The sequence below is a fragment of the Carassius auratus genome, chromosome 10, assembly GCF_003368295.1.
Source record: "Carassius auratus strain Wakin chromosome 10, ASM336829v1, whole genome shotgun sequence".
Classification (NCBI taxonomy): Eukaryota; Metazoa; Chordata; class Actinopteri; order Cypriniformes; family Cyprinidae; genus Carassius; species Carassius auratus.
In genome coordinates this window covers 13,723,131-13,751,025 of record NC_039252.1, presented here as the reverse complement: position 1 = coordinate 13,751,025, position 27,895 = coordinate 13,723,131, and the positions used below count along the sequence as shown (strand labels likewise).

At 37.1% G+C, this 27,895-nt stretch overlaps 1 protein-coding gene across 8 annotated transcripts in view; it reads left to right on the top strand.

The window, feature by feature from the left end:
- The window catches only part of LOC113109931 (homeobox protein cut-like 1), a 115,147-nt gene that overhangs the window by 62,852 nt on the left and 24,400 nt on the right, over nucleotides 1-27,895 (top strand). For 7 of the 8 annotated variants that reach the window (XM_026273832.1, XM_026273831.1, XM_026273825.1 and 4 more), the window contains exons 5-15: nucleotides 1,413-1,550; nucleotides 3,893-4,055; nucleotides 4,652-4,719; nucleotides 4,835-4,901; nucleotides 16,507-16,555; nucleotides 17,720-17,824; nucleotides 18,456-18,644; nucleotides 20,611-20,669; nucleotides 21,888-21,939; nucleotides 22,838-22,934; nucleotides 24,629-25,357. In XM_026273832.1, the coding sequence (XP_026129617.1) occupies nucleotides 1,413-1,550; nucleotides 3,893-4,055; nucleotides 4,652-4,719; nucleotides 4,835-4,901; nucleotides 16,507-16,555; nucleotides 17,720-17,824; nucleotides 18,456-18,644; nucleotides 20,611-20,669; nucleotides 21,888-21,939; nucleotides 22,838-22,934; nucleotides 24,629-25,357 (1,716 nt within the window). The remainder of the gene's footprint in view (nucleotides 1-1,412; nucleotides 1,551-3,892; nucleotides 4,056-4,651; nucleotides 4,720-4,834; nucleotides 4,902-16,506; nucleotides 16,556-17,719; nucleotides 17,825-18,455; nucleotides 18,645-20,610; nucleotides 20,670-21,887; nucleotides 21,940-22,837; nucleotides 22,935-24,628; nucleotides 25,358-27,895) is intronic. The other variant, XM_026273826.1, reaches the window with a different exon arrangement.

Here is a 27,895-nt window from a genome sequence, read left to right as displayed (position 1 = left end):
GAGTTGAGCTGAAATGGCAGTTGCCACGACTACAAAAGGGAACACACTATGACAGCATATCATTCAGACTTCCTCTTGCAGTTTTTAGATATGACACACTCTCACGCACCACACATGCACATCACACATAACACACCCCATCAGCGTTTCCTGTACCTTAAGATGAGAATACAGAGAGTGGGAGGGATGTGCGCCGAAAACTTCAATATCGACTGTAACTTCACATTGAACATGTACAGGAATTATATGTTTTATTTTACACTCCTCTCTGTCAGCTTTTCCTTCTCTGATTTTACTCTCACACTCTTTCGCTCTCATGTTCTGCAGGGGCTAATAAAATAGTTTGATTACATAATTAACTTGGCAGTCTCATTAAGGAAAATCAACGGGAACAGGGCCATAATTAGTCATATAGCAATTAGCATTTGAGGGGGACAGACTGTGATAAAAAAGCGTATGTGTGTGTGTCAGAATGTCTTAGTCCTTCAGTGCGGAGGGCTGGCCTTGGTCCCAAAGCACTGCTGCGTTCGACCCCCCTTTCACTTAGCATCGCCTTCCCTTTATGAAAGCAACAAATTAGCACCCTGCCAAATATGAATTAGTATAACTTCTTTTACAACCTGCTAATCTGAAATTTCTGCAGCTGGTGATTGTTGCCGGCATTTGAATGAATCAACAGATTTGTCAATCTATTTATTTATTTATGATTTGTTAAGAAATAATAAATTATAATTTCTATTTATTTTTTAAAATAAACATTAATATATTTATTTTTGAAATTACTATATATATATATATATATATATATATATATATATATATATATATATATATATATATATATATATATATATAATGCTTTATTTTACTGAATGCAGGTTTATTGTGGTTGTTGCACAGATTTCATAATTTTTTACCTTTAAAGGAGAGTTGTTTTTTTGTGAATATTCAGTAAATATTTTGTAAAATGAATGTGTATTTAATTTTAGTGTGCATAATTTTATTATAATTATTATTTAGTGCAATAATTGAGTGTGTTGTTGTTTTTAATTACTATTGTTAGTGCCTTGCTTTGGCAGCAAATTGTGATTACTATAGTACATGTCCAGAAAACAATACTTGCGTGGTACCGTGATAACATCATGGTTCTTTTTGGTTCTTTTTTTGTTAGTTTGATTTAACGGAGCAGAACTTAACCGGGGTGCTGGAGCACAGTGTGGATTTATTGGCGTGTTTTGGCTTGGTTTGTTTTTCTTGTTAACATTTTTAGCTGCGGTTGGCAATCCGCAAAAAATGCAAAAACAGTTTTAGGTATTTAGTTGAGCTGCACAAAGACTGGCTCACACTGAATCGAACCTTTCACCTGCTCTGAACGCAGTACACGCGATATTCTGACCCGTGTGTGTTTTCAGATCCTGTCTCGGCTCTGGAGGCAGCTCAGCAACTCCAGGTGACTGCTCGGAAGATGCACGACTTGGAGACAGAAAACCAGAGGCTCAAAGATACACTACAAGAGTATGAACGTGAAATTGCAGAGGTTAAAAACCAAGGTAAACACACGCTTCTTAATGCTGTTTTGACACATTTTCCACAGACTGAAACATGCAAAACTTCCATTGCCTATGAAACATATCTTTTTTTGGTCACACTTTATTTTAAGCTCCAGTTCTTGCTGTTAACAAACCATTAACTACAACTTTTGCCTCAATAAACTCCTAATTTGCTGTCTATTAATAGTTAGTAAAGTGGTTGTTAAGTTTTGGTATTGAGTAGCTTTAGGGATGCAGATTGTGTGCTTTTTAAGGACTAATAAGCAGCTAATATGTTAATAATAGACATTCTAATAAGCAATTAGTTAACAGTGAGAATTGATGGAGAATTGTTTTTTAGTACTCTTTGACCGATGAATAAAGTTCAATGAACAACTTCTATTTTAAATATTTGAAACATTATAAATGAAACACTGTATATGTCTTTACTGCACTTTTTTAAATCAATTTTATTTTATTTCATTTCTTTTCTTTTTTTATACCTTACTGACCCCATACTTTTGAATCATAGTGTATCACATTCCAAAAAAATTTTTTTTTTTAAATAATATTACAATAATAATGAATAATAATAAATAGTAAATATTACAGTTCAGCTTTGCTATAACAGGAATAAATTGGATTTTTAAATGGATTCAAATAGAAGCATTTATTTAAATTATAATAACATTTTACGGTATTACTTTATTTTAAATTTTTTTATAATTCTGCCTACTTTTCACCATCAAATCCTAATGAATAAACATTACTTCCTAATGAATATTTGGTTGCACTCAAGATTGACACATAATGGAAGTTAAATGCTGTTTGTAACATTTTTATTTTGTAAAAGCAGGATTTATCTGTACCTAGAAAATGAAATGAGTTGCGCATATGTCATGTTGGCAGGCCGCATAAGTGTACCCACATAGACAGGGCCCTATTTTTGTTCAAATGAGCTGTAGTCATCTGAGCTCTATTTCTGTCCCACTGCTGTTTCAGCCAGACATGTTTCTTTTTTTAACGTAAACAAGAGGGAGGGATTGCTCCCTCACCATCTGTGGAATTCCCCTAATCGAAGCAGTTCAATAACGGCAGTATTTTATTTGTCCCGCGTGAGCTGTAGGTACCGCCACATGCGACCTCTCTGTCGCAGACACACATGTACGTGTACACACACAGGTGTGTTTCCGTCTGAGCGGGTCGCTAGGTAATCCTTCCTATTCTACTCACTGATCTTTCTCAGGTCAGTGATCCTCCAGTCTCCCAGTGTTTAAAGTCCAGTTTAGCATTTAAGGGTCTAAAAGGGCTCTTGTGGGACTGCTGCTCATTGATTATGTGTCAGCGCTGAAGTGCTGGAGTTTAAATCACCGCAGATGGCTGTGCAGGAGACGGAGAGAGGAGGAAAAAGCTCTCTATCAGGGATATTTTGTGTGGATGTGTGTGTGTGTGTAGGCATCTAAACACACATTTTCTATCATGGGGGGACTTTCCCTTGACTTCAGTTGTTTTTTAACTGAGCTAATGACATTTTTGTCATCCTCTTGCCCTCATTTATAAATAATCATAAATGTAACCCTCTTGATTTAGCATTTATTTACAATTAAATGAAAATACAATTTACTCACCTGGAACCGTTTCAAACTCAAATGACTTCCTAACGTAGAATAGGAAGCAAGCAATTTCAAAGAATTCGCTGGTTGCTCTTTTCCTTGCCATTACAATGAATTGCTATTTAAGATTTCAAGCCTCAAAAATGATGAAACAGCTCCAGTAGTGTATGATAAAAGTGGTTCATATGACTTGTGTGCTGGATTTAAAGTCATAAAGTAGCTTTGGGTGAAAAACAGACTGCTATTTTTGACATTATTCACTGATAATCTTCCCTCAAGCAGGCTGTTACCTCGAGAATTGCTCATTGGGTCTGATTTTTAGTGAAAAATGTCTTAAATTTCGGTTTGTTTTCACACAAAGCTGTCACATGGCTTTCAGAAGAATTGGAATATAGTCAAATGAACTTCTTTTATGATACTTTTATGGTGCTTTTGTGCCTTTTGAAGCTTCAGTGCCCATTCATTGTAACTACCGCAGTCTTCATTTTTCCTTTTGTATTCTATGGTAGAAAAAAAGCTATATGGTTTTGGAACGACTTGAGGGTAAGTAAATGATGACAGTTTTGTCATTTCTGGGTGAATTGTTCCTTAAAGATATAATTTAGTATGTTTATTAAGTGGTTTTCCTCTTGGCCCATTTCAGGGTTTATTATCCTTGGGGGACACAGTGTAGACAAAACCTAAACCCCAAACACCCTTAGGTCTTCACTGTCTTTCCTTTTCAAGCTTCTCTCTGTTTCTCTCCTACAGAAGTCACTATTAAAGCACTTAAAGAGAAGTTGGAGCAGTATGAGCGTTCTCTGCAGGCCAAGAATACAGAGGAAGCTCCCGATCACAACCAGGACTCGTCAAGAAGAGAAGAGAGGGAAAGCAAAGGGGAAAACCTTCCTAACAACTATGCAGACAAGGAGAGGTTAGCCTGACCATTGCACAAATCCAATATGGCATTAATATTCATGATTGCGTTATGAATTCATAGGCTGTGTTTCAAAAACTAGCAAGCTGACTTCCTAGATAGCAATTTAGCGAGTTAGAAAATAAATTTTTCAGTTCTTAAGCAAAATTTTTGGGCATCATCGATTTGTTCAGCATTCAGTTCATGTTTATGAATTTTTAAACTGTATTTTTCATTAATCATACGTGCATTTGTAACTAAATTCTGAATACATAAAAAAAATAATAATAATTTCCCATTTTCATTTTGTTTAGTTTTCATTTAAAAATGGAAGCTCTAACACTAGCGTTCTCTATTCTTTTTCAATTCTTTCAACTTTTCTTTTTAATTATTTAAAAAAATTACCGTCTAACACTAGCGTTCGGTATTGTATTTCAATTGCATATTATTGCTCTTTTGTTAATTTGATTGCCACTATTGTCCTCATTTATTAGTCGCTTTAGATAAAATGTGAGTTAATGTGACTATCCTGTCTGTACATTAATGTATGTTGGGAGATTTGTTTTAATTGTCAACATACAGTTGTTTTAATTGTCCTCTGTATGTCTATGCAGTCGGCCACAGCAGAACCAGGACAGCAGGACCGAAGACTTGGACATGAAAACGCAGTCCTTACAAACAGGTTTGCTAATATATTCACCGTCAAGTTGGGTGTTTTGACAATTACGTAAATGTCATTAGACATAGTTGAGTTGTTTAAGCCTGTTTTACTGACTTGCATTTCATTTGTTGCGCAGCACTTGAAGCAACTCAGGCAGAACTCCATGAACTGAAGACGAAATACGATGAAGAATCCACAGCAAAGTGAGTAACCCATTTTCACTCTGACGGGACACAGCAGGAGACAGCGTGGATTAGTGCCAAAATGGCTCGGATTCCTCCTCCTGTATTTCTTCGACTGTCTGCTAGGCGTGCTGCGTCTTTGTCTCACCTTTGCACACACATTTACCCACATTTGCGTGTCGGTACAGACACAGACAAACACACACACCCCTTTGATTCGCACCAAAACAGCTCATAATCCTACTGTAGACAGGTTTGATTATGGGGGAAAACACAGTGTGGTGAAATCACACCTTCATTCACGGACAAGTTGATATTCAATAGTCCTCACGTCCCGCCCATGATGCCTTTATGGCTACACAAGACTGAATAATGGATGACACAATCCCTCATAACTCGCACAGATGCTCTGAGTGATTCTCTGAGAATCCTGTAATGAAGGGATTCGTATTGTCGTCTGACATTTTGTGGGCGGCGAAAAGCATACGTGCTTTTTGTTTGCGCATTGTGTCTGTTTGCCTTGATCTGGGTCATGCATGTGTGTTTGTGTGCGCCTGCATATGTGCGTTCTTCTCTCCCTGTCATGTGGTCGGGGTTAGGTGGCAATTTCCTTGTCTTGCTGTCACTGAGGAATGCATCCTGTTGCAGAGCGTGCTCGCTGCAGGCTGTTTCGACGCCGTTCTCTGCTCTGGGAGTGGCATAATTACACTACCTGTGATCAAACCAAACCCTGCCATGCCAGACCCCCAGCACTGTACCTTTGAAGTCCAAAATCCACTTTTTCTAGCACAGAAACCCTCCTTGGGGAGCTGCGGTCGAACCAGAAGGTCAATGCGAGGTTTATTTGAGGAAAAGACACGCTTCTGAATCTACGAACACTGCAGACACGGATCTAACGAGAGATAAATCTCTCAACATTTGAATGTGACTGTGTATGTGTGTATGTGTACACAAACAAGTAAGACACACACACAGACGCACACACAAGAAAACGCATTGTGTCATTCAGTAACATTGGCCTGTTTCCAATCCACCCTGTCTCTCCTGGGGACTTTTACAGAGAGTGTGGCAGATAAAACGTTTCCACTCCATTCGATTTCTTACCTGCTTCTCATCCTGGTGCCGGAGTTTTATTAGCATTAACTTGATAACTTGTAAGATGTTAAGTGGCATTTATTTTTGGTCAAGTAAGTATGACTTATTATTTGCAAAATCATTGGATATGATTTTGCTGCCAATATAAAATGAAGGAACATTGTTGGTGTCACAGTGAATTTAATGGGCTGTTTATTGTACTTTAAAGACAGTTTGGAAGACATTCTCATAGCTTTATTGGCATGAACGAGAGTGTAAATATAGAAATGTATTTATAAAAATACTCAGTATTTTTTAGCAAGTTTACGGACACACACACACACACACACACACACACATATATATATATATATATATATATATATGTGTGTGTGTGTGTGTGTGTGTGTGTGTTAAATGCTAATTTTCTTTTTTGAAATATGTGGGTAAAATTGAAATTTAGGTACCTGCATAACAATACATACCATTGTTCACACACACACACACACATACACACACACACACACACACACACACACATATATATATGAACAACACATAATTACTCAGGACTGTACTATAAATAACTCAATAACTTTCATCTGTAAATAGCACATACAAAAATTCACAATTCTGTCTATTGACATTTTATATTCTCTATATTTTTTATTATTAAATTGTTATTTGTATTGTCTATTGTGTGTGTGTGTGTGTGTGTGTGTGTATACAATTGAATATTTGAACACGAAAATAAATTAAGTGGTTTTCTATATAACAATGCATAAAAAATCCATTTAAAAACAGTATTTTCATGGACATTAAATACCATATGATAAATTATAATTGATTTCGTACTATAATACATAAAATTCAGTATTTAAGTGCCCGATCCAAAAAGTGCCATTTATTTTGCATATTATATTTGTGTATCTGTAGAAGTCATTTCAGAACAAATTTATATTTATATGTAATTTAATGTTTGTGTGTGTGTGTGTACATAATATTTTCATAATTATGCATTGTTATAAAAAGAATCACTTAAAGGTATAGGTTGTAGGACCTGCCACGAGAGGGCGCACTACCAAAACGATATCAATCGCGTGGTTTGATGACGCTTAGGAGGAGTGTGGAATGATGGGATTTGTTTTCTTCTACCCAATCGCTGACAGCCATCAATCAGACTTAAAGATAAATCATGGATTTAACGCGAGTTCAACGATTTGCACGAGTAGATTACATACAAAGTAAATGCAAAGACGCGATCAGACTACGGATAGTAATAATACTAATACTAATCTTGTTGATCATTATAATACCATACATTTTCTGTAAAGATAGGCATCAAAACAACTCACCTGTCGAGTAAAACACAAGCGAGATCGGCATCTCTTTCTAGTTGAAGTTTGTCACGAAGCTCTCTCCATCTAGAAAATGCAACACCGATATTGGTCCTCGCTCTTTCTCTCCTCTTATCCCAAACTCTTCTCGGGTCTTTGGTTGGCCCGTACGCTTACACCAGATCAAAAGTGTGTTTTTTTCAAAAGTAATATATACTCTTCTCTCACTTCCGTTATCTGTCATACGCGGATCTGTTTCAGCGGATGAAGCAGCACGTAATATGCGCAGCAGTGCCCGCGCCTCTGAGATATGCTAGTCTTGCAAGTTTGTTTATAGGAGCAAAAGAAGCAAAGTTTCCTTACTTTAGCAAAAGAGTCTCCTCTTGGCTTATATCGAAATCCTCCTAAAAAAAATGTGTGTATTAAATCCCATCATTTCATCAATATTTTAAGTGTTTTGCTACTAGTAGTGTTGGTCTACATGCTATACATATTTGGCTTTGTGCTTTACATATCTGATTTTGCTTAAGCTTGGAAAGTCTATAATCCAAGGCTTCATCGTTGTCTTGTTGTCGTGATTGCTGACTTAATGAGGTTACGTGATTCTGTGCATGTGTCTTTGGTAGGGGATAAAGGAATCCCGCCCCCCATCTAAGAGCCCTTTCCTGGCCTCAGGGTTTTACATGCTCTGTTAACTCAGCTCATCTACAGTGGTAGTAGGTGGATCTCAACGGGAAGGGTGCTGAGACATTCTTGTATGAGTTTTGCATAGTTAAATAAACATAAGAATGTGTCATGCTCCACGGTGCTCCAGTAATAAGCGAATGAGAAAGGAAGTCCCTCGGCGGGCAGTTGTTCTGCCTTTGATGTGGCCTGTTAGCTCTGGGTGTTCAGCAGGTATGGACACAAAATCCATAACATTGATCGATCATCACCCATATGAACTGTGGAGATGTTTGCGGTCGTGCTTGTTGAAAGACTGCATCAAATAAAATGGAATAACAATTCAGTGCATGCTATTGTAAAAAAAAAAAAGTGATTTCATAGCTTGAACTTTTTCAGTCTTTAAAGTGACTTTTTTTATCTGCTGATGTAATCTAGGCCGTGTGGGTGGAGAAAACTAATACAAGCATTTTTGATGGATAGGAGAGTTCCTGCTTTTTTATTTATCCAGTTTTCACCCTCTTAACATTCAGTTTGTCTTTAACTAGTCAGTCCAGTAACATCATTCCTATTTTTGTCTCTCATATCCCTTCCTGTCGTCTCACCCTCCCCTTCCTCTTTCTCTTTTTTAGTTCAGTCTGAAGGAAGGATGGTATCAGCTGCAAAGAGTGTGTATTTGGTGTGTGTGTGTGTGTATCTTGGGTTCAGGGTGAAAAGAGGAGCAGGGTTCAGTCGAGCGTAATAATGGAATGCTTCAATTCGCTTCGCTGTTTGTATGCGACCTCTCTCTTTTCCCCTCCCCCACTATCCCTCCCCTCCCAGACGTGTTCACGGTGGAATGTCCGCCTTTCTCACAGGCCCGCGAGGTGTCTGTCGTCCCAGCCATCTATCTTGTTCTCTCTCTCTCTTAGGGCTCTGTGTTGTGCTGAAATTTTAATCCGCTTCTTTTTCTTTTCCAGCCCAGACTCTGCTCTCATCCCTCCTCAGGACCTCCTCATTAATGTCCTGCCAGCTACAGTAACTACAGCTGGCACAGACACGGGCATCGGCCCATGCATGCCTGCACAAACACACGCCAGTGCTGATACACATTCATTACAGTCTTTTTAAATAGCATAATAAACTTAGGATTTGGAGATCATATTTAATCTAGATGCTCATATTTACCTTATGGCATTTATATTTAACTCAACTCATTTTTATTTAACTTAATGTTTTCATATGTTCAAAAGACTGCCTTTAAAAAGGCGTTGTTGTAATTTTTTTAATTTATGTATTTATATTTAATGTTTTTAACTTGTATTTGTATTTATTATAGTATAATTCATATTTAACTATTTTCTTAGTGTTTATAATAGCTTAGTAATATAACATTTCCATTTTTCCATTTAACATTTTCATATTTGATATAAGAAATTGCATTTTCAATAGTCATGCTTAATGATCATATTAGAATTTTTATTATTTCTATATATTTAAGGTTTCCAACTTAACTCAGTGTATTTAACCTATTGTTTTCATATTTAACTCAACATTTGTATTTAATAAATTGTTTTTGTATTTTATTCATTTTCATATTTAATTTAAGAACTCTGCATTTTCAGCGTATTTGAATGTTTATTTATTGAATTACAATAATTTATGTTAAAATTAGCTTTCCAATTTTACTTAATGTTTTTATATTTAACACATTTGTATTTAACAAATAGTTTCTGTAAATTAGTCAGCTTATTTGTTTTTTATTTACCTTTTCCATTTTTACATATTAAGTTTAACAAGCCAACATTTTTGTGTAAATATAATTGAATGTATTTCGGCTTAATGTTTTTGTATGTGGCACAAGATATTTAGTTTTGCCTCAACATTAAGATATTCACTTTAACATTCACTTTTTCATATTTAGCAATTGTCATATACATACTTAACAGTCTGACACTTAACCCTATTTTATTTTATTTTTTGTAGGAAACAAAGCAGAAAAATACATTGAGTTTATTACCTCGGGCAGTTTTAGTAATCCTAGGGCTTAGGGTTGAGTTTGTCATGCTGTGTGGCCTGTTGTGCTTGTTCCCAGCGTGGTTAAACTCTCTCTGGTTTCTCCCTGACTGAATTGGAAAGGAACAACATGCAATTAAAGTTGTTTCTCCTGCGCTGAAAGTGGCAGGTTGGGTTTTGCAGTGTGTCCTTTACGAGACAAATGGGCAGTAGATGGGGAGCTTACAGAAATAGCAGCCGTGTGTGAGGCCTGTGGAATTGTGTGCGGATGTTGGATCGCGAGCGTGCGTCTAGGTGGGGATGTGTGCATGTGTTATGAAGAGCGAGAAATGGAGAGAGACGGAGTGAATTTCTGTTTGTGGTTTATGTGGGCTTGGCGTGTGTGTGTGTGAGAGAGAGAGATGTAAACCGTGGAGGAGTGCACTGAGCCAGTGATCTGGTGCAGTCAGGGTTCTGGCATGCGAGAGCTGTGCACACGAATTTCATCGGCTCCCAGTGACATGACAGTCCCCACGGGCTCGCGGCGACTGTGTGTTTGCTGTGAACATACCTTCAGATCCTTTTGTCTATGCGTCCTGTGATGTTACATGCACTGACTCGGATAAACAGCATGGTTTGATTCCCCCCACATCCAGGCAGAAGAGCAACGTCAGGCCTGTTCGCACCTCTCAGCCTTTTTTCGTCTCCGAATCCAGCGTGTTTTGCTTGACAGGGTCTCTGCTGCGTTGTTGGTTGTGTGACATTTCGGAGGGTGGATTTTTGCTCTGTCTGATCCATTTGTCTGTACTCCCATCAGTCTGGCAGGTTTTGAATTACTGCAGGGAACACAAAGGACCTCATCCTACCCACCTGATTTATCTGCACAGATCTACGCTCGCCGGCTGAGTGCAAAGAAAACATTTCATCTGTGTCAAGCAAGACATTTCACCATCCCAGAAGCTCTTACATTGTTCGCTGATATTTCCACAGTATTGTGCAGATGCATTATGCGGGTATATAGATTTTTCCAAATATAGCTTGATACACTATAGTACACTAAACTAAAATGAATAGCTAAACTAACATCTCTATTGCTTATACCAATGGTTATGGGATTCTGAACCATAAACCTTGAGCGTTTAACTTTGTTGTGACATTTGACCTGTACTGTGTATTATTTGTAGTATAAACAAAAGTGATACCTCACATTGTGTGGTTTGTAGAGGAACAATATACAGTTACTTTTCCAACCAGTAAACCTTGCAATTTTCATCTGGCTGTCAATAAAACCGGTGAAAAAAATTCCATAACCAGAAGTCGCCGACCAATATTTGTGGATCAAAACAATAGAGATTTGGTGTTTTTTTTTCTTCTTTTTTTCTTTAAGGTGCCAGTAAGAACCACCTTTAACAACCATGTATTGATACTTTGCAAGTTTTGGAAAACTGTCAAATATGTTTTCTTCTAATTTAATATAACGATTCAGTGTTTTCATATTTATAATTAAATTTTTCCTTAATTTTTGGGACTTTGTTTAGACTATTTAATGTTTGGATTTACTTTTAAAAGTTTAATATTTATCAGTGTATTATATGTATGGTTACATTTTTTACACTAAACTTAATGGTTAAGAACTTTTTCTAAACCACAAAGCACTTACGCTTCGTGTTTCCTTCAGAAATTGAAGGAAAAACTATTATTGGTAAGGTTGAGTATTTCATAATGAAATAACAGGTAAATCAACATCTTTAGTATTTAATTTACTCCTGAACAAAACTCTTGAAAACTCCTTAGGAGATGATTATACACCTGTGTGATTGCTGTCGAGAAAGAATTGGGTCGATGATGTTTTTTTGTTTTGAGAGTTAGTGAGGAATGACACTTAAAAATGAGATTTTTCGTATCTCCTGGAGGTCAGACACTCAACAAGAGGAGAAAAAAATCTAACCCGAGGGTTTTCTTACCACTCCAGCCTTCAGAAGGTTAAGAGAGGATGGGAGGACAAAAAACCCCACCAGGATAAAGCCTACACTGGCTCCATAAGATAGGGGCCAAATGGAGAAAGAGAGCAAAATGGAAATCTAATGGGCTAAATCTGTGAAATGTCGTACCAGCCCAGGGGGATTTGATCCGCAACAGAAACAAAGACACTGGGGAGAGAGCGAACGAGAGTGAGTTCGAGCAAGACGGGAGAGAGAGAATCGCCTGAAAGAGTTGAATTACAGCCAGAGGATGCATGTAACCTGGACCTCTCTCTCGCTAGCTTCGCCCGAGCGCCGAGTTAACCTCCCCTTTCTGACAGCCATGCTGGATGGAAAAGGTCAAAATCAAAGCATCTGGTTCTCATAATTTATCAGGCGAGAGCCGACCAAATACAATAATCAAATGCAGTAAGTGTTTAATACGCTCTATTCATCAGCGGTAGCTGATAGAATAACAAAAGAAGTTGTGTTTATGTGTTCCTGGATTACGTTCACACTTTTATTTCTTTGGACTTTCCCACATTGTAGTGTTTTCGTATGTAAATGATGAAATAATCAGAATGAATGATCTCGCAGATAACCTCTGGCCTCCTGGTTCGAGGTGATGAAGAACATGCTGGATTTGAAGGCTGAGCTCCAATGGGAGTTACGTATGTCTCACGCAGTTCTCGTCGTTATCTTTTCATCGTTAAAGTGGACATATCACGGATTTTATTTTTTGGTCTTTTGAAATTAAATTTCTATGAAGAACGTTGATGAACTCTAACACGCAAACCTCCCACTTGAAACATATATATAAATATAACAAAAATCTCTACCAACAGTTCGCGAAAGGGTCAGCCAATCACAGCAGAGCACATTTGCATATAGAATTCTCAAAGATACAGTAGCAAAAACAGGTTATATGTAAGGGTCAAAGAGAGAGCATTACACTATATTATGATTGTTTTCAGTGCAAGAAACCTTGACTAATGTTAGTGAATTCAAGGAAAGACAGAAAATACTATGAAAGTGTCGAATATGGCCCCTTTAAGGTCGTCATTTAATGTGTTTTTACAGTGGGGCCCATAAAGGAGGGAGTGAACATGAGCTGACGAGAGCAGAAATGAGAGGAGATTAGGTTATGCAGGTTCACAATCGTGTGGTGTGCGTGTGTGTGTGAGAGCGAGAGAGAAAGAATGAGTGCCTCTTTACACTGTATTTAAGAGGGATTGTATTTTTGTATTCAGTGCCATGACGAGATCATGACACTGTTAATGCATAAAATAAACCTCTGATCTGCAGTCTTTAGGTTTAAAGGAGTATTATATTCCATAATTCCCAAATCTGTGATGATCTTGCATTATTTAATGATTTATATTTAACTATTTGGGTTTGGTAAAGCTCAGAGGGAAAGAAGCTAGCTAAATATGTTAAATAATAAATATCTACATTATTAAACATTTTAGTTTTTAAAGGTGAAGTGAAAATGCAATTGGCTATATTTAGTTTCGTTAAATGTGCTGGTTCTTATTATGAGAAATTAATCTGTGCACATAATATCCCCCCCCCCCCCCCAAAAATGCAGTCTATTTTAATAGATGTTAAGACATTGTTTTTAGTGCCATTCTGGTGTGTAATGCCCATTTTTCATAATACAATAAATTTCCAGTGAGTAAAAAAAAAAAAAAAAAGTCCTGTTCAACTGTTGAATGTTCCGTTTCACTTTGAAATGTCACATTTTAAAAAATGGGGTTTCACATTGATGTAAGAAAGCCGTCATGTAATTGGAGTGAATAATTTAGTTTCAATAATAATTTGTAGTAGTACTACATATTATTCTCTTCACTTTTTTTTTTCCACAATGAAACTCCAACGCAATATCAACCATGAGATGCCGGAGTTACGTGCTTAAAAGTGCGCACAAAGCCGAGTTAAGCTCATCTGAATCATTAAACCAAATCGCCTCTAATTAAGCTTGGCTGTTGAATTAATTTCAGCTGTGCTTGACTCCTCTCAGTTTGCAGTCACATGGTCAGAAATGTCAATGGGAGAACCGTTCGAGAGGAGAATACAGTGGGTGACAGAAATAATGCAAGTGCTTTTATCAGATTAAGGGCTCAGTATGTGGGCTAACAAGTTTTACTCTCTTAAAGATTATGTGTTGGTTAAATGTTTGTCGTGTCAAATCCAGCTACAAGCATTAGCTTTGCTGCTTCAAGTGTGAACACATGAGTTTGTTAAAGGCAGTGGTACAGAAACAGCTAATGTAGTGAGTAGTAACCTAGCAATACACATGCTGTAACACATTATGTGTGAATGTTCTGAGTTTGGTAAAGACTGTTTTACAAAATCAAGCAAAAAATAAACAGATTGGTCGAATTTGTAGCTTAGTTGTTGGAATACAGGCTACAACACATTATCATGTGTGATCTATTTGAGTTTGTGGAGATTGTGGTTCAGAATCAAACAAAAATGGCTACAGAACAAAGTACTAGCCTAGCAGTTAGCACACATGCTACACATTATTGTGGGAATGCTTTTAATTTGGTTTAGACTGTGGTTTAAAAAATTCTCTAAGTAGTACAGAAACATTTGTTGTTTGCACACCAGAGACAACACATTGTAGTATGAGAACACATTGAGTTTGGTTAAGATGTGCCAAAATCAAAACAAAAACGGTGGTGTAACTTGGCAGTTAGTATACTTAACCACATGCTAAGTGTGTTGCGGCAAAACCTCTAATAAAAGAAAATGAAACACTTTAAATTATGTCATATGCAAAATGGTTGTCAATTGAATGTTTTGATATAATGATGCCGGTAACACTGAAAGGGTTATTCCACCCCAAAATGAAAATTTTGTCATTAATCACTTACCCCCATGTCGTTCCAAACCCGTAAAAGGTTTGTTCATCTTTGAAACACAATTTAAGATATTTTGGATGTAAACCGGGAGGCTTGTGACTGTCCCATTGACTGCCAAGTAAATTCAGAGTCCAGAAAAGTATGAAAGACATCGTGAAAATAGTCCATCTGCCATCAGTGGTTCAACCGTAACGTTATGAAGCGATGAGGAGACAAATTGTTGAATGAAGTCATTATTTTTGTTTTCTTCATTTTCAAAAAGTATTCTCGTCGCTTCACAACATTACGGTTGAACCACTGATGGCAGATGGACTATTCTGACAATGTCTTTCATACTTTTCTGGACCTTGAGGACCTATTCTCACTTTTAACTAGTTACTTGCTTGCATGCTTATTAACATATTGTCTGTTTATTAGCACTTATAAAGCAAATATTCGGCATGACCATATTCTACATCCCTAATCCTACCCATTAGCTAAACTTAACTACTATTAATAAATGACAAATTATGAGTTTATGAAGGCAAAAGTTTGCAGTTAATGGTTTGTTAATAGCGGAAATTGGACCTTAAAAAAATGTGTGACCATAATGCTTAGTAACCGGCTAAACCTTAAATGGATAGTCCACCCAGAAATGAAAATCCTTTAGCCATTTACTCACCCTCAAGCTGTTCTAAAAATGGATGAGTTTCTTTCTTTTGTGGAACATAAAAGGTATTTTGAAGAATGTTGGCAACCAAACAATTGATAGCTTCTATAGAAAGGATAAAAATGTTATGGAAGTCCGTAGGGATCATAATCTGTTTGGTTACTCACATTCTTCACAATACCTTCTTTTAGGTTCATGCATGTTTGGAATAGCTTGAAGAAGAGTAAATGGTGAAACAATTCCTCAGCCTTGACTTTGGATTTGGATCATGATGTTTTCATAAACTCATTTCCTAATTCTAATAATAAAAGTAAATTTAACCCAAATGGGTAGCATGACTTTTTGTAGTTTTTTTTTTTTTTTTTTTTTTTACTAAAAGAATGTTTGAAAGCTGTATTTAAGTGAACAAACTCATCTCATTTGAGTTGAATGTTTAATGGGGACATACAGTACTGTTAACCTTTATTGAAAGCAGTTGTGTTTACACACCTAAGCCATGCCATTTGCTGGGCTGAGCTGTGTGCTAGCAGAATTGAGAATATTATATCAGATTAGTGTGCATTAAAAGGAGTCTGAGGCCTATATTAGTGTAATCCCTCTGTTTTAACCTGGGCTTGTCCATGTGGCTGAGCCGTGAACCCACTGCTGGGCTACACAGCTCACAGTCCATCGGATTACTGTGAAATCGAGAGGGCTTAATGGCCCCGCGTGCGTGCGATAGTGTGTATGTGTGTTTGCCAGTGTGCATACGGGTGAGTGTGCAAGTGTTCACATGCTTGGCAGGGTTATGGAAGTCCAACTGAAACGGCTGATCTCTACACAACAATACACACATACCCAGATGCTTTCATGATGAATGCTCTCAGAACGCATCTAGCTGCTCGTAATTGCATATGCACACATGCAAGCGGCCCAGAAGTGAGGCAAGATGCTGATTACCCGTTTTATGTTGATGTGAGGTCTTCTGTTCCACCTGGTCTGTTCCGTCTGTGACCCATTTTATTGCATTGCGTTATGTTGCATCATTGTGTTTTATTGCAACTAACCTGCGCTATTGTTTCCCTCCTGCCTGCGTAAGTAATGTGCGCCTTCATTTTTCAGGGCCAATGAGATTGAAGTGGTGACGACAGATTTGGAGAGAGCCAATCAGGTAAAGGCCATATTCCTCATGGAAAAGTGACTTGTATTTCTATTGTATGCAAATCTAAGACACAATAACAGCTTGTTTAGGTCTTTTATTAATATCGCTGGTCTAATGGACTCTACAGAAGTTGCTGTGCTAGATTGCAAATTTCTTTTATTAGCACACAACTTTATTGGAGACACATATATACAAGTCCCAGAAATCCTAATTCCCTCCATCTGCTTTCCTTTTGGAAGAAATCCATCATTCCCTTGCACTTTTTCGAGCTCTGAGCCCCAACGGCTAAATCTAAATGGATATCAGATCTTTTATGTGATGCAATATAAAGAATCTCTTGCCTTTTTATTGGTTTTGTGCATTTCTGGGATTTTTATTATTTATCAGCAGTCTATCATTTACTGACCTTATGTGTATGAGAAAGCTGATCTGTAGAATATTTTATTTTATATTATAATATTATTAATTTATCTCTTCCTGGCTTATTTCTTGCTAACATACTCAAAACTGCCATTTTTTCTGAATGTCTCTGTTTGCAAAACACTGTTAAATCAGCTTGCTTGTCTAAAAATGATCAACTAAGTTTTTGAAAATGTAGGGCAGGCAATAAACAAACACTTGAGTATAAAGTCTATAATCATTGTTTTCATTAGCATTATTATTCCAATCAACAGAAAAAAAGAACATTTGGTAAGACTTGTTACGTAGACGCTTGGAATAAATTAGCATAATTAAGCTCGTCATTACCATACATGCATAAAGATGGTGGTGCTGGATTCAGTGCATCTAAAGGTTGAATGCTTTAAGCAGCTTTAACAATACATTTAACTTTTGAAGTCTCGTCGTGAATCTAGCCATTTGTCTTTAGGTCAGGCATCCATTCTAGGGCAACAAATGAATTAACACCACAATCTTTATTTAAAATGAACTCTGCGTGATTTGCATATTCTGTGAATCAACCAACCATACATACCTTGACACACTTTAGCTTGAATACTAGAGCACTCAGCCAAGTAGGACCCATGTGAGTTCAGTTAACATTTTTCAGCCCAGCCATAAAAAATAGGCCTGTGATCTCTTAGCTCCAAGTCTTCTCAGCGTTGGTTGATATTATGGTTATTTATCTGCAACTTAGTCCATTTTTAACCCATTTGTTCTGTCTGTGGCCCACAGAGGGCCGAGGCGGCAGAGAGGGAGGCCGTGAGCCTGAGGGAGCAGCTCACTTCAACTGACAAAACCCTGCAACCATCCAATCAGATCCAGAAAGCACCGGAAGCGGTAAGAACGAAACTCTACATGCCTGTATTGTAATGAAAGAGGGAGGATATAGGAGACATGCATTCACAGTGACGTTGTAAATTGTAATGCATAAACAAGCAATATATTAATATTATAATATTGAGATTAATCTATTAGGGCTGTCAAAAAATACTTAATCAGGATTGATATCAGATTTGTAAATTATAAAAAAAAAATGCATACATTAGAAGCATGAATGTCTGAAATGTTAACATTAAATATATGAACAATTAAACAAATAATGTAATACTGTATAGGATGCAAATTAGAAGTTTGAGGCAAAATTTGTGGTTAATAGTTTGTTAATATTTGAGAATTGTGCCTTAGAGTATGACCAAAATATGACCAAAATATATTTATAATTATTTGTAAAATTGTTAAAAAGCGCATTACAAGGGTTTATGAATATAATGCATTTAAATATTTTTATTGTGCTTTGCACAGTATATATACTGCTAACAGTGCAGGTTCATTTAAATACAAATTTGATACAACACAGTACTCTGCATCACACTGCTCAAGAACACAGAGATTTGCCTTGGCTAACAGGAAGTGTTACCATTTACATTGTCTGTACAACATTGTAAAATGTGTTTATCTGTGTGTGCAGGACAAGCCTCTGGAGGCGCTATCTTGCAGCAGTCTGGAGGCAGAGCTGGGTGCGAAGGAAAGGGAGGTAGAGCGTCTGGCCGAGGACGTTCAGAGACTTCAAGCCAGTCTGGCCCAGCTCAGCGAGACCTCCACCAATCAGATCAGCCAGCTCGCACAGCAACTGAGCTCCAAAGAGGCCCTATTAAAGGTCAGTAAGACATATGTAATATATTATGTAGAGCATAACTGTAGCTTTGATCATGTGTTTAGATGGTTAGTAGTATGCAATTAGTTAGTCCTGCATTGCATTGTACTCCATTACTGTGGTAAAACTGCTGTGCCATACAGCCTTCTTTAATTATGTATAAGCATTGATGTAGAAGGGCCACTCTTTAGTTGGCTAAACAGCTGTAGCAAGTACAAGTGAAAGAGCCTGGAGGGTCATTATGAAGCAGCGGCCCATCTAAAGTCGCATTAGCACTGGACTCCAGACACGAGCTGTTTCAACTCGACATTTCATGTTGGATGAAGCGAGTGGTCCTGCTCGTGGCAGCAGTCAGATCTCTGCTCTGTGGCTGCAGGACAGGCCTGTAAATGTTGCAGCGGCTTACATGAGCCATGTGACCCATGTAGTGAATGTTTAGAGTTTGAATGACAGCTGGTTGGATGGCAGGAGACTGAGCTGAGACGAAGCCATCACTGAGCCTCACTCGGAGAGACTGCTCTGATCTGGCCTGCCTGTAGCAGACTCAACTTCTACTGCAGAATCTGAGCGTGTGCCGGGAGATTCATGAGCACGTACACGTTCTGCAAAATGGGTTTTTTAATGGCTGAAATCTAGAAAGTAGAATGACTGATAAAAAGCTGAAGTATATAATATCCCTAGTGAAAAAGAAATATACTGATATGTATATGAACAGACATTTATTTCATGCTAAGCATTCTACAAATACATTCACGTATTTATGTACTTAATAAAAATATCCTTCAATTGTTCTTTTGGTATACTAAACTGGTATAAAGTCTGATGAATTGGAACAACACATTTTGTACTTAATGTGGTCTAACTTAAGATATACTGAAGTGATTGTGTTAAAATGAAACTATACTTCAGCTACACTTTAAATAACTTTAAAGACTGATGTAATTCAGAGGTCATACAGTCCTCATCAGTAGTGACTTTAAAACACATTTTAGGCTTAATATTAGCAAATCTGCTTTGTGCACATGTGGTATTCCAAAAAGTTTCATAAACATTTTTGTCTTGAATGATATATCATTAAATCTGTTAATAAATTTGAACTGTACTTAGTATGAAATAATGTATTTTAAATATATTACTTTTGAACTACTAACAATTGAATGATAGCAAATAAACTGTAAAAGTACACATAATGGCTAAATTTGAACTGTTCATTTCACAATATTTACTCAGTGTTTATAAATGCAGTATATGAGATGTTTTTGAAACATGTTTTTTATGCTCATCAAGGCTTCATTTGATCAACATTTGAACTACAATTAAAACAGCAGTATTATGTATTATGAAATATTGTTACAATTTACAAACTGTAACTTTTTTTAAATTGTAATATATTTGTAATATGTATTTACAAATAGTTTTTAAAATAATTATTTTAAAATAAATATTATTAAAATTATAATTATAAAAAAAACTAAGTAATAATGATTTATTCCTGTGATGTTTAAAAACTTGTTCAAAAATGTATTTGAAGTAGAAATCTTTTCTAACATTGTAAGACTTCTATATCAATACTGTCACTTTTGATCAGTTTAATGCATCCTTGCTGAAAAAAATATATTTTCCTATAAAAGATCTTATTGACCCCAAACTTCTGAACAGTAATTGTAGTAATGTATATTACCAAATATATTATTTTGATTGAAAAAATCTAAATGAAAGAAATGTTTCATTGTTTGTATATTTTATTTTGAGTCCCTTAAAGGTATAGGACACCAGAAAAAAAAAGAGAGAAAAATCTGTCATTTTTCAATCTAATGCCATTCCAAAATAGTATGCTATTTTTATTCTATGGGAAATATTTAAACCCTCTGTGTGAATATTGTGATGTTTTCAGTGTAATACAGTACATCAGTGATTCACAGTACAAATTTGCTTATAAATACACATATCTGCCTTTTCCCCTCCCCAGCAACTTGAAGAAAAGCTTCAAGCGCAGTCAGACTACGAGGAGATCAAACGAGAACTCTGGTAAGTTCTGAAGCACTAATTCTGTCAGCGCAAATAATCCTGCCGCTTCAGCCTTTTCCCTCACATTTAGGTGAATATTTTAGCATTATTACATTATTTTAACGCTGATGGGAACGTTGCTTCAACCTTAACATGACATTCAATTGTGTAATACCACAAATAGGCTTTAAGGTGGGCCTACATAAGCAAAGGTTTTGTTTGGAGTGACCTGACCTGGTGTTGTTTATCCACATACATAATTTAAGACCCTCAGACCATCCTTAACCTTTCCCCACTGCTCCGTTATGCATGTACCATCCTCTCTCGCTCCAGGCCTCGGATTGTGAGTTTTCAGTACCTGGTGGTCTTGAACTTTACACCGTGTAGTTCAGCCAGCTGAGATATGAACGGCAGAGATCGCCAAACCCCGTCTGCGCACGGACCTTTTATTCCCATATTTTACCAGAAGGATTTTTACTCCGCGGTAATCTCAGTTCTGTTTAATAAATTCAAAGAACCTTCGGTATGCAAGGAGTATTGGGTCTTATTTTTGAGAAAAGCGGATTAAGCACGCTTTGTTGTCGGAGTGGTTTCTGTTCAGGACTGAGGGATTGCTGCGTTTCATCTCCAGCCACAGCTGTAATCAGGAGGCTAACGTAGTTTGCATCGGCGATAACCTAATTGACTGATATGTGTGTTTTTGGCTCGGCCGCTCGTCTGTGCTGTCGGCGTGTGTGTTGGGAGGCTTCAGGAGATGTCTGGCTGTCCGTTGCATAACTTGATTTTAGGCGTAATATTCCCAATTGGGACTTCTAAAGCAAGTAATCCATGAATAGAGGGTGTTGTTAAGATCTGCGCTGGTCTGATGATCGGCCTAAAAAGCCGCTTTGCTGAATGTATATTGATAGCTTGTTGTCTACTCGAGGCACATTCCACCGTAATATAATGAGTGTTTTCACCCAAAAGGCTTTTGAAAATGGCCCCGTTTAATCCATAGATAACAGATCAGTCCTGAGAGGAGCATGGCAAGGCACACAGGTTAATTTGAGTAACGTGATTGTAGGTGTCACAGGAATTTTCGAATTATGATACTGAACGCTGAGCCAATGCTTATTAAGCCAAGCGGGGTTCAGTTCTTGACTTGAATTTTGGAAAGCGAAGGCTTCTGGATGAACATTTGTCTTTGTAGTTGTTGTTCATATTATTTCATACGTAAACACTTTTTTTCACTCTCAACAGCAGCATGAAATCAATGGAGCACAACTCGTCAGATCATCACTCTTCAGTACAGGTAACACATCACATTATTAGTTTTTTTTCTTCTTGTAATAGTAAAAGGCAACATGTTTTCTCGCTTTTAATGTTTTGTAAATATTGAATATCATGTCATAAATTTGTCCCGTTCATTTCTGAAACATTAATTTAAATTTTTTACTAATAAATTCATGTGAAAGAGAGAGAATTTTTTTTTCTTTGGTTTGTTTCATCCTTTACATTCCTTCTTTCTTCTATTCTTTAATCCTAAATTCATTTTTCCCCTTTCCGTTCCCTTCCTTACTCAGTTCCTTCCTTTCTTTCCCTTTCTCAATTTTTTCCTTCCTAAAACCCTCTATCCCCACTTTTTCTTTCCATAACTTCCTTTGTTTTTTTCCGTTCATCTTTGCCTCCTTCATTACCTTTTTTTCTTCTGTCTGTTCACTTCCTTCCTCACTTCCTTCTGTTCCATTTCTCTTAACATTTCTTCTCAATTCTTATCTTTCTTTCTTTCCTTCTTTTCTTCAAAAACCTTACATTTCCTTCTCCTTCCTTCCTTCCTTTCTGTCTTAATTTCCCTATTTTCCCTAATTTCTTATTTTCTTTCTTTTCTCAATTATCTCCTTTTAAAACATTACATTTCCTTCCTTCATTCCTTTCTTCTTTCCTTCCTTCATCCCTTCTTCCTTCCTTCTTTCATTCCTTTTTCTTCCTTAATTTCCCCTTTCTTTTCTTTTTTCTTTATTATTTTCTCAATGATTTCCTTTAAAAACGTTGCATTTGTTTCTCCTTCCTTCCCTCTCCATAACTACATTTTTCTTCTTCCTGCTTTACTTCCTTCCTCACTTCCTTTTTCTCCCTCATTTCTGTTCCCTTCCCATCATTTTCTACCCTTGTGTATATTTTTTCTTAACTTTATTCGTCCTTCATTTTAGGACTCATCTAAGCCGTTGGAGATGTTGCTGATGGGGAAAGTCCATAGCCAGCTGTCTGAGAGCGCTTTGAAACGATTGGCCAACAATGACTTCAGTGGTGAGTTTACACATTGTCCATCCTCTTCCGAGGAACATTAACCAGCCAGTCACAGGGAAAATGCGAAGCTGCAGCTTATACACAGGAACTGGCGTCATTTATTGATTACTTTTTTCCAAACCTAACTTCACCTAAAATGCAGCTGGACATGCAACATGACCTAATAAAACTTTCAGAACTTTATGGCTGTATGACTTTATTTTGCCTCAAGAAAAAACTAATATATATCATAACAGATCATCCTGAGAGTGACGAGTTAGGTTTGGAGGCATTTGTTTTGTTAAGGTCAGTTCACCCTTTTCTAGAGGCAGCAGAATATTACGTTTTGGCTTGTAGGAGATCAGGTCACCTGGGGCTTGCATAAATCCTGAACGGCCAGCAGAGACCAATGTGATAATTAGACCTGCTCTTTCGACCACGCTCTGTGTGTGTAAGGTTGGAAATGTCATTACAGAACACCTCTGGACAGCCCTTTGGAGATCATACATTTCATTTGCGTTTTAAATGTGACTTTCTATCACAAATTTAGCATTTTTAAACCTGGCATTCGCTGCTGATGGCAGTGTTGGAGAATCATGTGTGATCGTAGCTTGTATCTGTCTCTGACAGCCAACAGAATTCTGTTGCACTAAATATTGATTTTGCCACCATTGTATAAAGTGATGGTATTGTTATGGAAGCGCACACAGCAGAGGTGTTTTGTCATGGCAAAAAGGATAACCGTACTGACACCCACAAGCCCTTGCAGTGAACAGTCCCCACAGCATGAGCAGGTAGCCCACGCACAGTTGCCTGGCCTGATATCTCTGGACATGCCTGCTAGACTACAGACCTCAGAGGAGATCAGTGTTAAACGTCAGCCTGTGGCACACACACACACACACACACACACCACAGATTTCCTTGAAGCGTGGAAAGAAAGTCTATGGCACTTTGCTGCCTAGTTTTTTTTAAAATAACATTTAAATGGACATTTTGAATTTGTCTTAGTTTCATTTTTACAATAGGGAAACAGAAATAGCTGTGCAATAGATAAAAATGGGTATAGAACCTGTTTTCAATCAGAAATTTCTAGTAAATTTCACAGATAATTATAGTAAAACAGCAAGTAACAAAACATGACCAAAAAAAAAAAAAATATATATATATATATATATATATATATTATATATATATATATATATATATTATATATATATATATATATATATATATATATATATATATATATATATATATATATATATATGTAATTTGAAATACAGTCTCTATATATGTGTGTATTATTATATATATATATATATATATATATATATATATATATATATATATATATATATATATATATATATATATGGAGTTCTGGATTGTAATTGGTCAAAAGACATTCTGTGGTCATGTATTTTTGTAGAATGATTTCTTTGTATAAATTTTGTCTTTTGTTCCAGGTAACCAATTTTAAAACCAATAGTTATACTTTCTTTAGTATTACTTTGTGTTCTCAGATTTCAGCATTACGTCTATTTATTAAGTAGCCATGGCATAATGAACAGTAAATTGGCCAGGATCCACCTTCAGGATGGTACAAAATCACCTTGCCAGGATTTTACTGTACATTTATCTCCTAAATATTTTTAGCAGCAGTCTAAATCAGTACCCATGATTTTTCTCATCACCCTTCGTTTGTTCTTCAGGATCTGTGGGGCGGAAAAGTAAAGAAACCACAGTGGAAAACCCTCAGCGTCTTCCTGCCACTCCAGTCCCTACCACACTCCAGGGGTCCCCTCCTCCCCCCTCCCCTCAGCTTTTGATGAGGACGGGCACCGCTACCTCCGAATCTGCTGCCAGTGCCAACGGTACCCACCCTTTCTCCCCCACAGGCATCGGGCCAGACTTCTTTACCCCCGGCATGGCAAGCGTGGGTGCCACGTTCCCCCCGTTGGCTGGCAAAATGGCACTCAACTCACTTCTTCAGAGGCAGCTCATGCAAACCATCTACACCAAAGCCCTCCAGGACCCTTCTCCAAGTTCTGTGCTCTTCGGGCCGCCCCATTACGCTACAACCAACTCTCTCTCCAGCCCCCTACCCCCTCAGTCAGCAGGCAGTCCGGAGGTTAACGGCCTAGCACCCTCTCCCAGCCAGTCTGAGGGCGCGGGCAGCACGTCGGAAGGGGAGGAAATGGACACGGCTGAGATTGCGCGACAGGTCAAGGAGCAGCTGATCAAACACAACATCGGCCAGCGTGTGTTCGGCCATTATGTGTTGGGTCTGTCCCAAGGCTCGGTCAGTGAGATTCTGGCCCGGCCCAAACCCTGGAGCAAGTTAACAATCCGTGGCAAAGAGCCCTTTCACAAGATGAAGCACTTCCTGTCTGATGAGCAGAACATCCTGGCACTGAGGAGCATCCAGGGCAGGCAGAGAGGTCAGTTACAGAGCTTGAAGAAACAACTTAACCTTGTTATCGCAAATCTCCCAATGCACGTTTATTTTCTCTCACATGTAAGCAATTTAAACATGGGCACACTGACGTTAGCAGTATTACATTTGGAGTACATATTTCTTTAGAGCAGTCAAATCAGATTCTTTAATAGTCAAATATTTGAAATAACAAGAGAGGTGATTTGCGATTGCTGTGATCCAGCTGTACTTCTTATAGAAGCTTTTTTTTTTTTTTGCCTCAATGTAAAAAAAAAAAACAATTAAATGAGTAATTGTGATCTAAATGTTTAAATAAGAACTAAAGTTGCATTTGTGAGATATGAAGTCACATTTCTGAGATATAAAGTTACAATTGTGAGATATTAAATCGTGATTTTGAGGTAAGAATTCACAGTTTTGAGGTATAAAGTCGCATTTGTGAGTTGTAAAGTCATGAAATATAAAGTCATTATCGTGAGGTATACAGTTTCATTTGTGAGGTATAAAGTCATGTTTATGAGCTAGGAAGTTACAATTGTGAGATATAAAGTAACGTTTTTGAGTTATGAAGTATAAAGTGGCAAATTTTAATAAATGAAGTCACATTTGTCGGGTAAAATCTTGCATTTGTTAGTTATGAAGTCATTTGTAAGGTAAAAATCACATTTCTAAGGTATGAAATCTTATTAGTGAGGTATAAAGTCACGATAATGTAAAATGAAGTCAAGTGATTGAGATAAAGAAGCATTTTTTTGTGTGGTGGTTGCATTTATGAGATAGGAAGTCACGTTTGTGAGGTAAAAACTGGCTAGTAACAGTCTTAATTATGAGAAATAATTTTACATTTGAGCTATAAAGTTGTATTTGTGAGTAAAAAGAGTTGCATTTGTGAGGTAAAAAGTTTCAATTACATGGTATACATTTGCATTTTTGAGGTAAAGAGTTTCAAATATGAGAAAAGTAGTCACATTTCTGAGGCAAAAGTCACATTTATGAGGTAAAACTAGCATTTCTAAGGTATGAAATAACTGAATGCAGTGTTGTAAAATGAAGTCACATTTGTGAGGTATAAAAATTTGTACTTCATTTTTGTGAAGTAGTTAATATGATAAGATGATGTTATGAACATGACAAGTCATGTTTGTGAGGTAAAATCTGGCAAGTAAATGTCTTAATTATGAAAAATTAATTATGAGGTATAATTTCACATTTGTGGGGTAAAAAAAGGGGGAATTTTGTTATAAATTTGCATTTCTGAGGTATAGAGTTTCATTTAAGAGAAAAATAGTTGAATTTCTGAGGTAAAAAAAAATCTAATTTGTGAGGTAAGAAGTCACAATAGTCAGGTATGAAGTCGCTGTTACCTTATTATTATTTCATTTTATTTTTTACCGTAGGCAAAAACAGGGTTACATGATTCCCTTCTGATAAGCTTTAGGCTGAACTAACCCTTTCATCCACTATGGCACACACAACCTTTAAGATTAAGAGTTTTCATATAACTACATGAAGCCCATAAAGACTAGAGACTAGAGTCTGACGGAAACACTGTCAGTACTCAGTAGGCACAGGAGGCGTGTTGATTAGAGCTAAACTTCAGCAGTCTACCCTTTCTTTCATTTCGGTTTCAGCCTACAGGTAAAGAGGAAGTTCAGAGCGGTTTGCGAGCATAATGTTTTGCCTCAAGTCTGTGCTTCACAGCTAGAGCGAACAAATCAAGGCCAAGCCCAGCGTGAGCGAGAGTACTTGCATATGAGGGCAGTTGGCTGCAAATCCTTGAAGCCGTGTTGAGCTGAGTCTAAGTTTGTTCAGTCTGGCTGTGAGGCAGTAGTTTTGAAACCGAGCCGGAGCTGAAAAAGGCTGACTGTGCTGCCCATGCGTCTGCACACAGGTTTGGAACGTCTTCAAGGGAGTCTGGTCTGGCTGTCTGCCTCCATAGCGTCGGCTTGTGGTCTCCCATGGGAGTATGAACTTTGTAAAAACCTTAAAACCCATTCATTCACATCAAAGACCTGGGATAAAGGAGCACATTAACGTTGAAATAATCGCTCGAGTGAGTTCTGCACGGTGCAGGTGGCTTTCTTTGGGGTCAGACTAGGTCGATTTGTGTTTAAGCTGAACAAACTACCATTCAAAGGATATTTACATGTATCTGTCCATGTAAAGGAATTACTTTGGATTAGTTTTACTAAGTGCTCTCAGAATTGACTGTGTAGACATTCTGACAACCATTTAAGATCAGGGCTCAACAATAAGGATTTCTTTAGCAATGCATATTATATGCTTTAGAAAAGGAATATATGCATTTCTTTTCACAGGAATACATTTGTTTTTTTAATTTAAAAAATATAATTTATAATTTACCCCAAAATGATTCTTTTTTTGCGTTTCAGAAAAAAGTCTATATTTTTTTTTACATTTTATGTTTATTTGTATTATATTGTAAATTATATTCTTATTGTTTGTGGCTGTAATGTCTATTTTTCTTGTTTTTGCAAATAAGTTTCCCCAATGGGGGACATAACATTTTATGCTACTATAT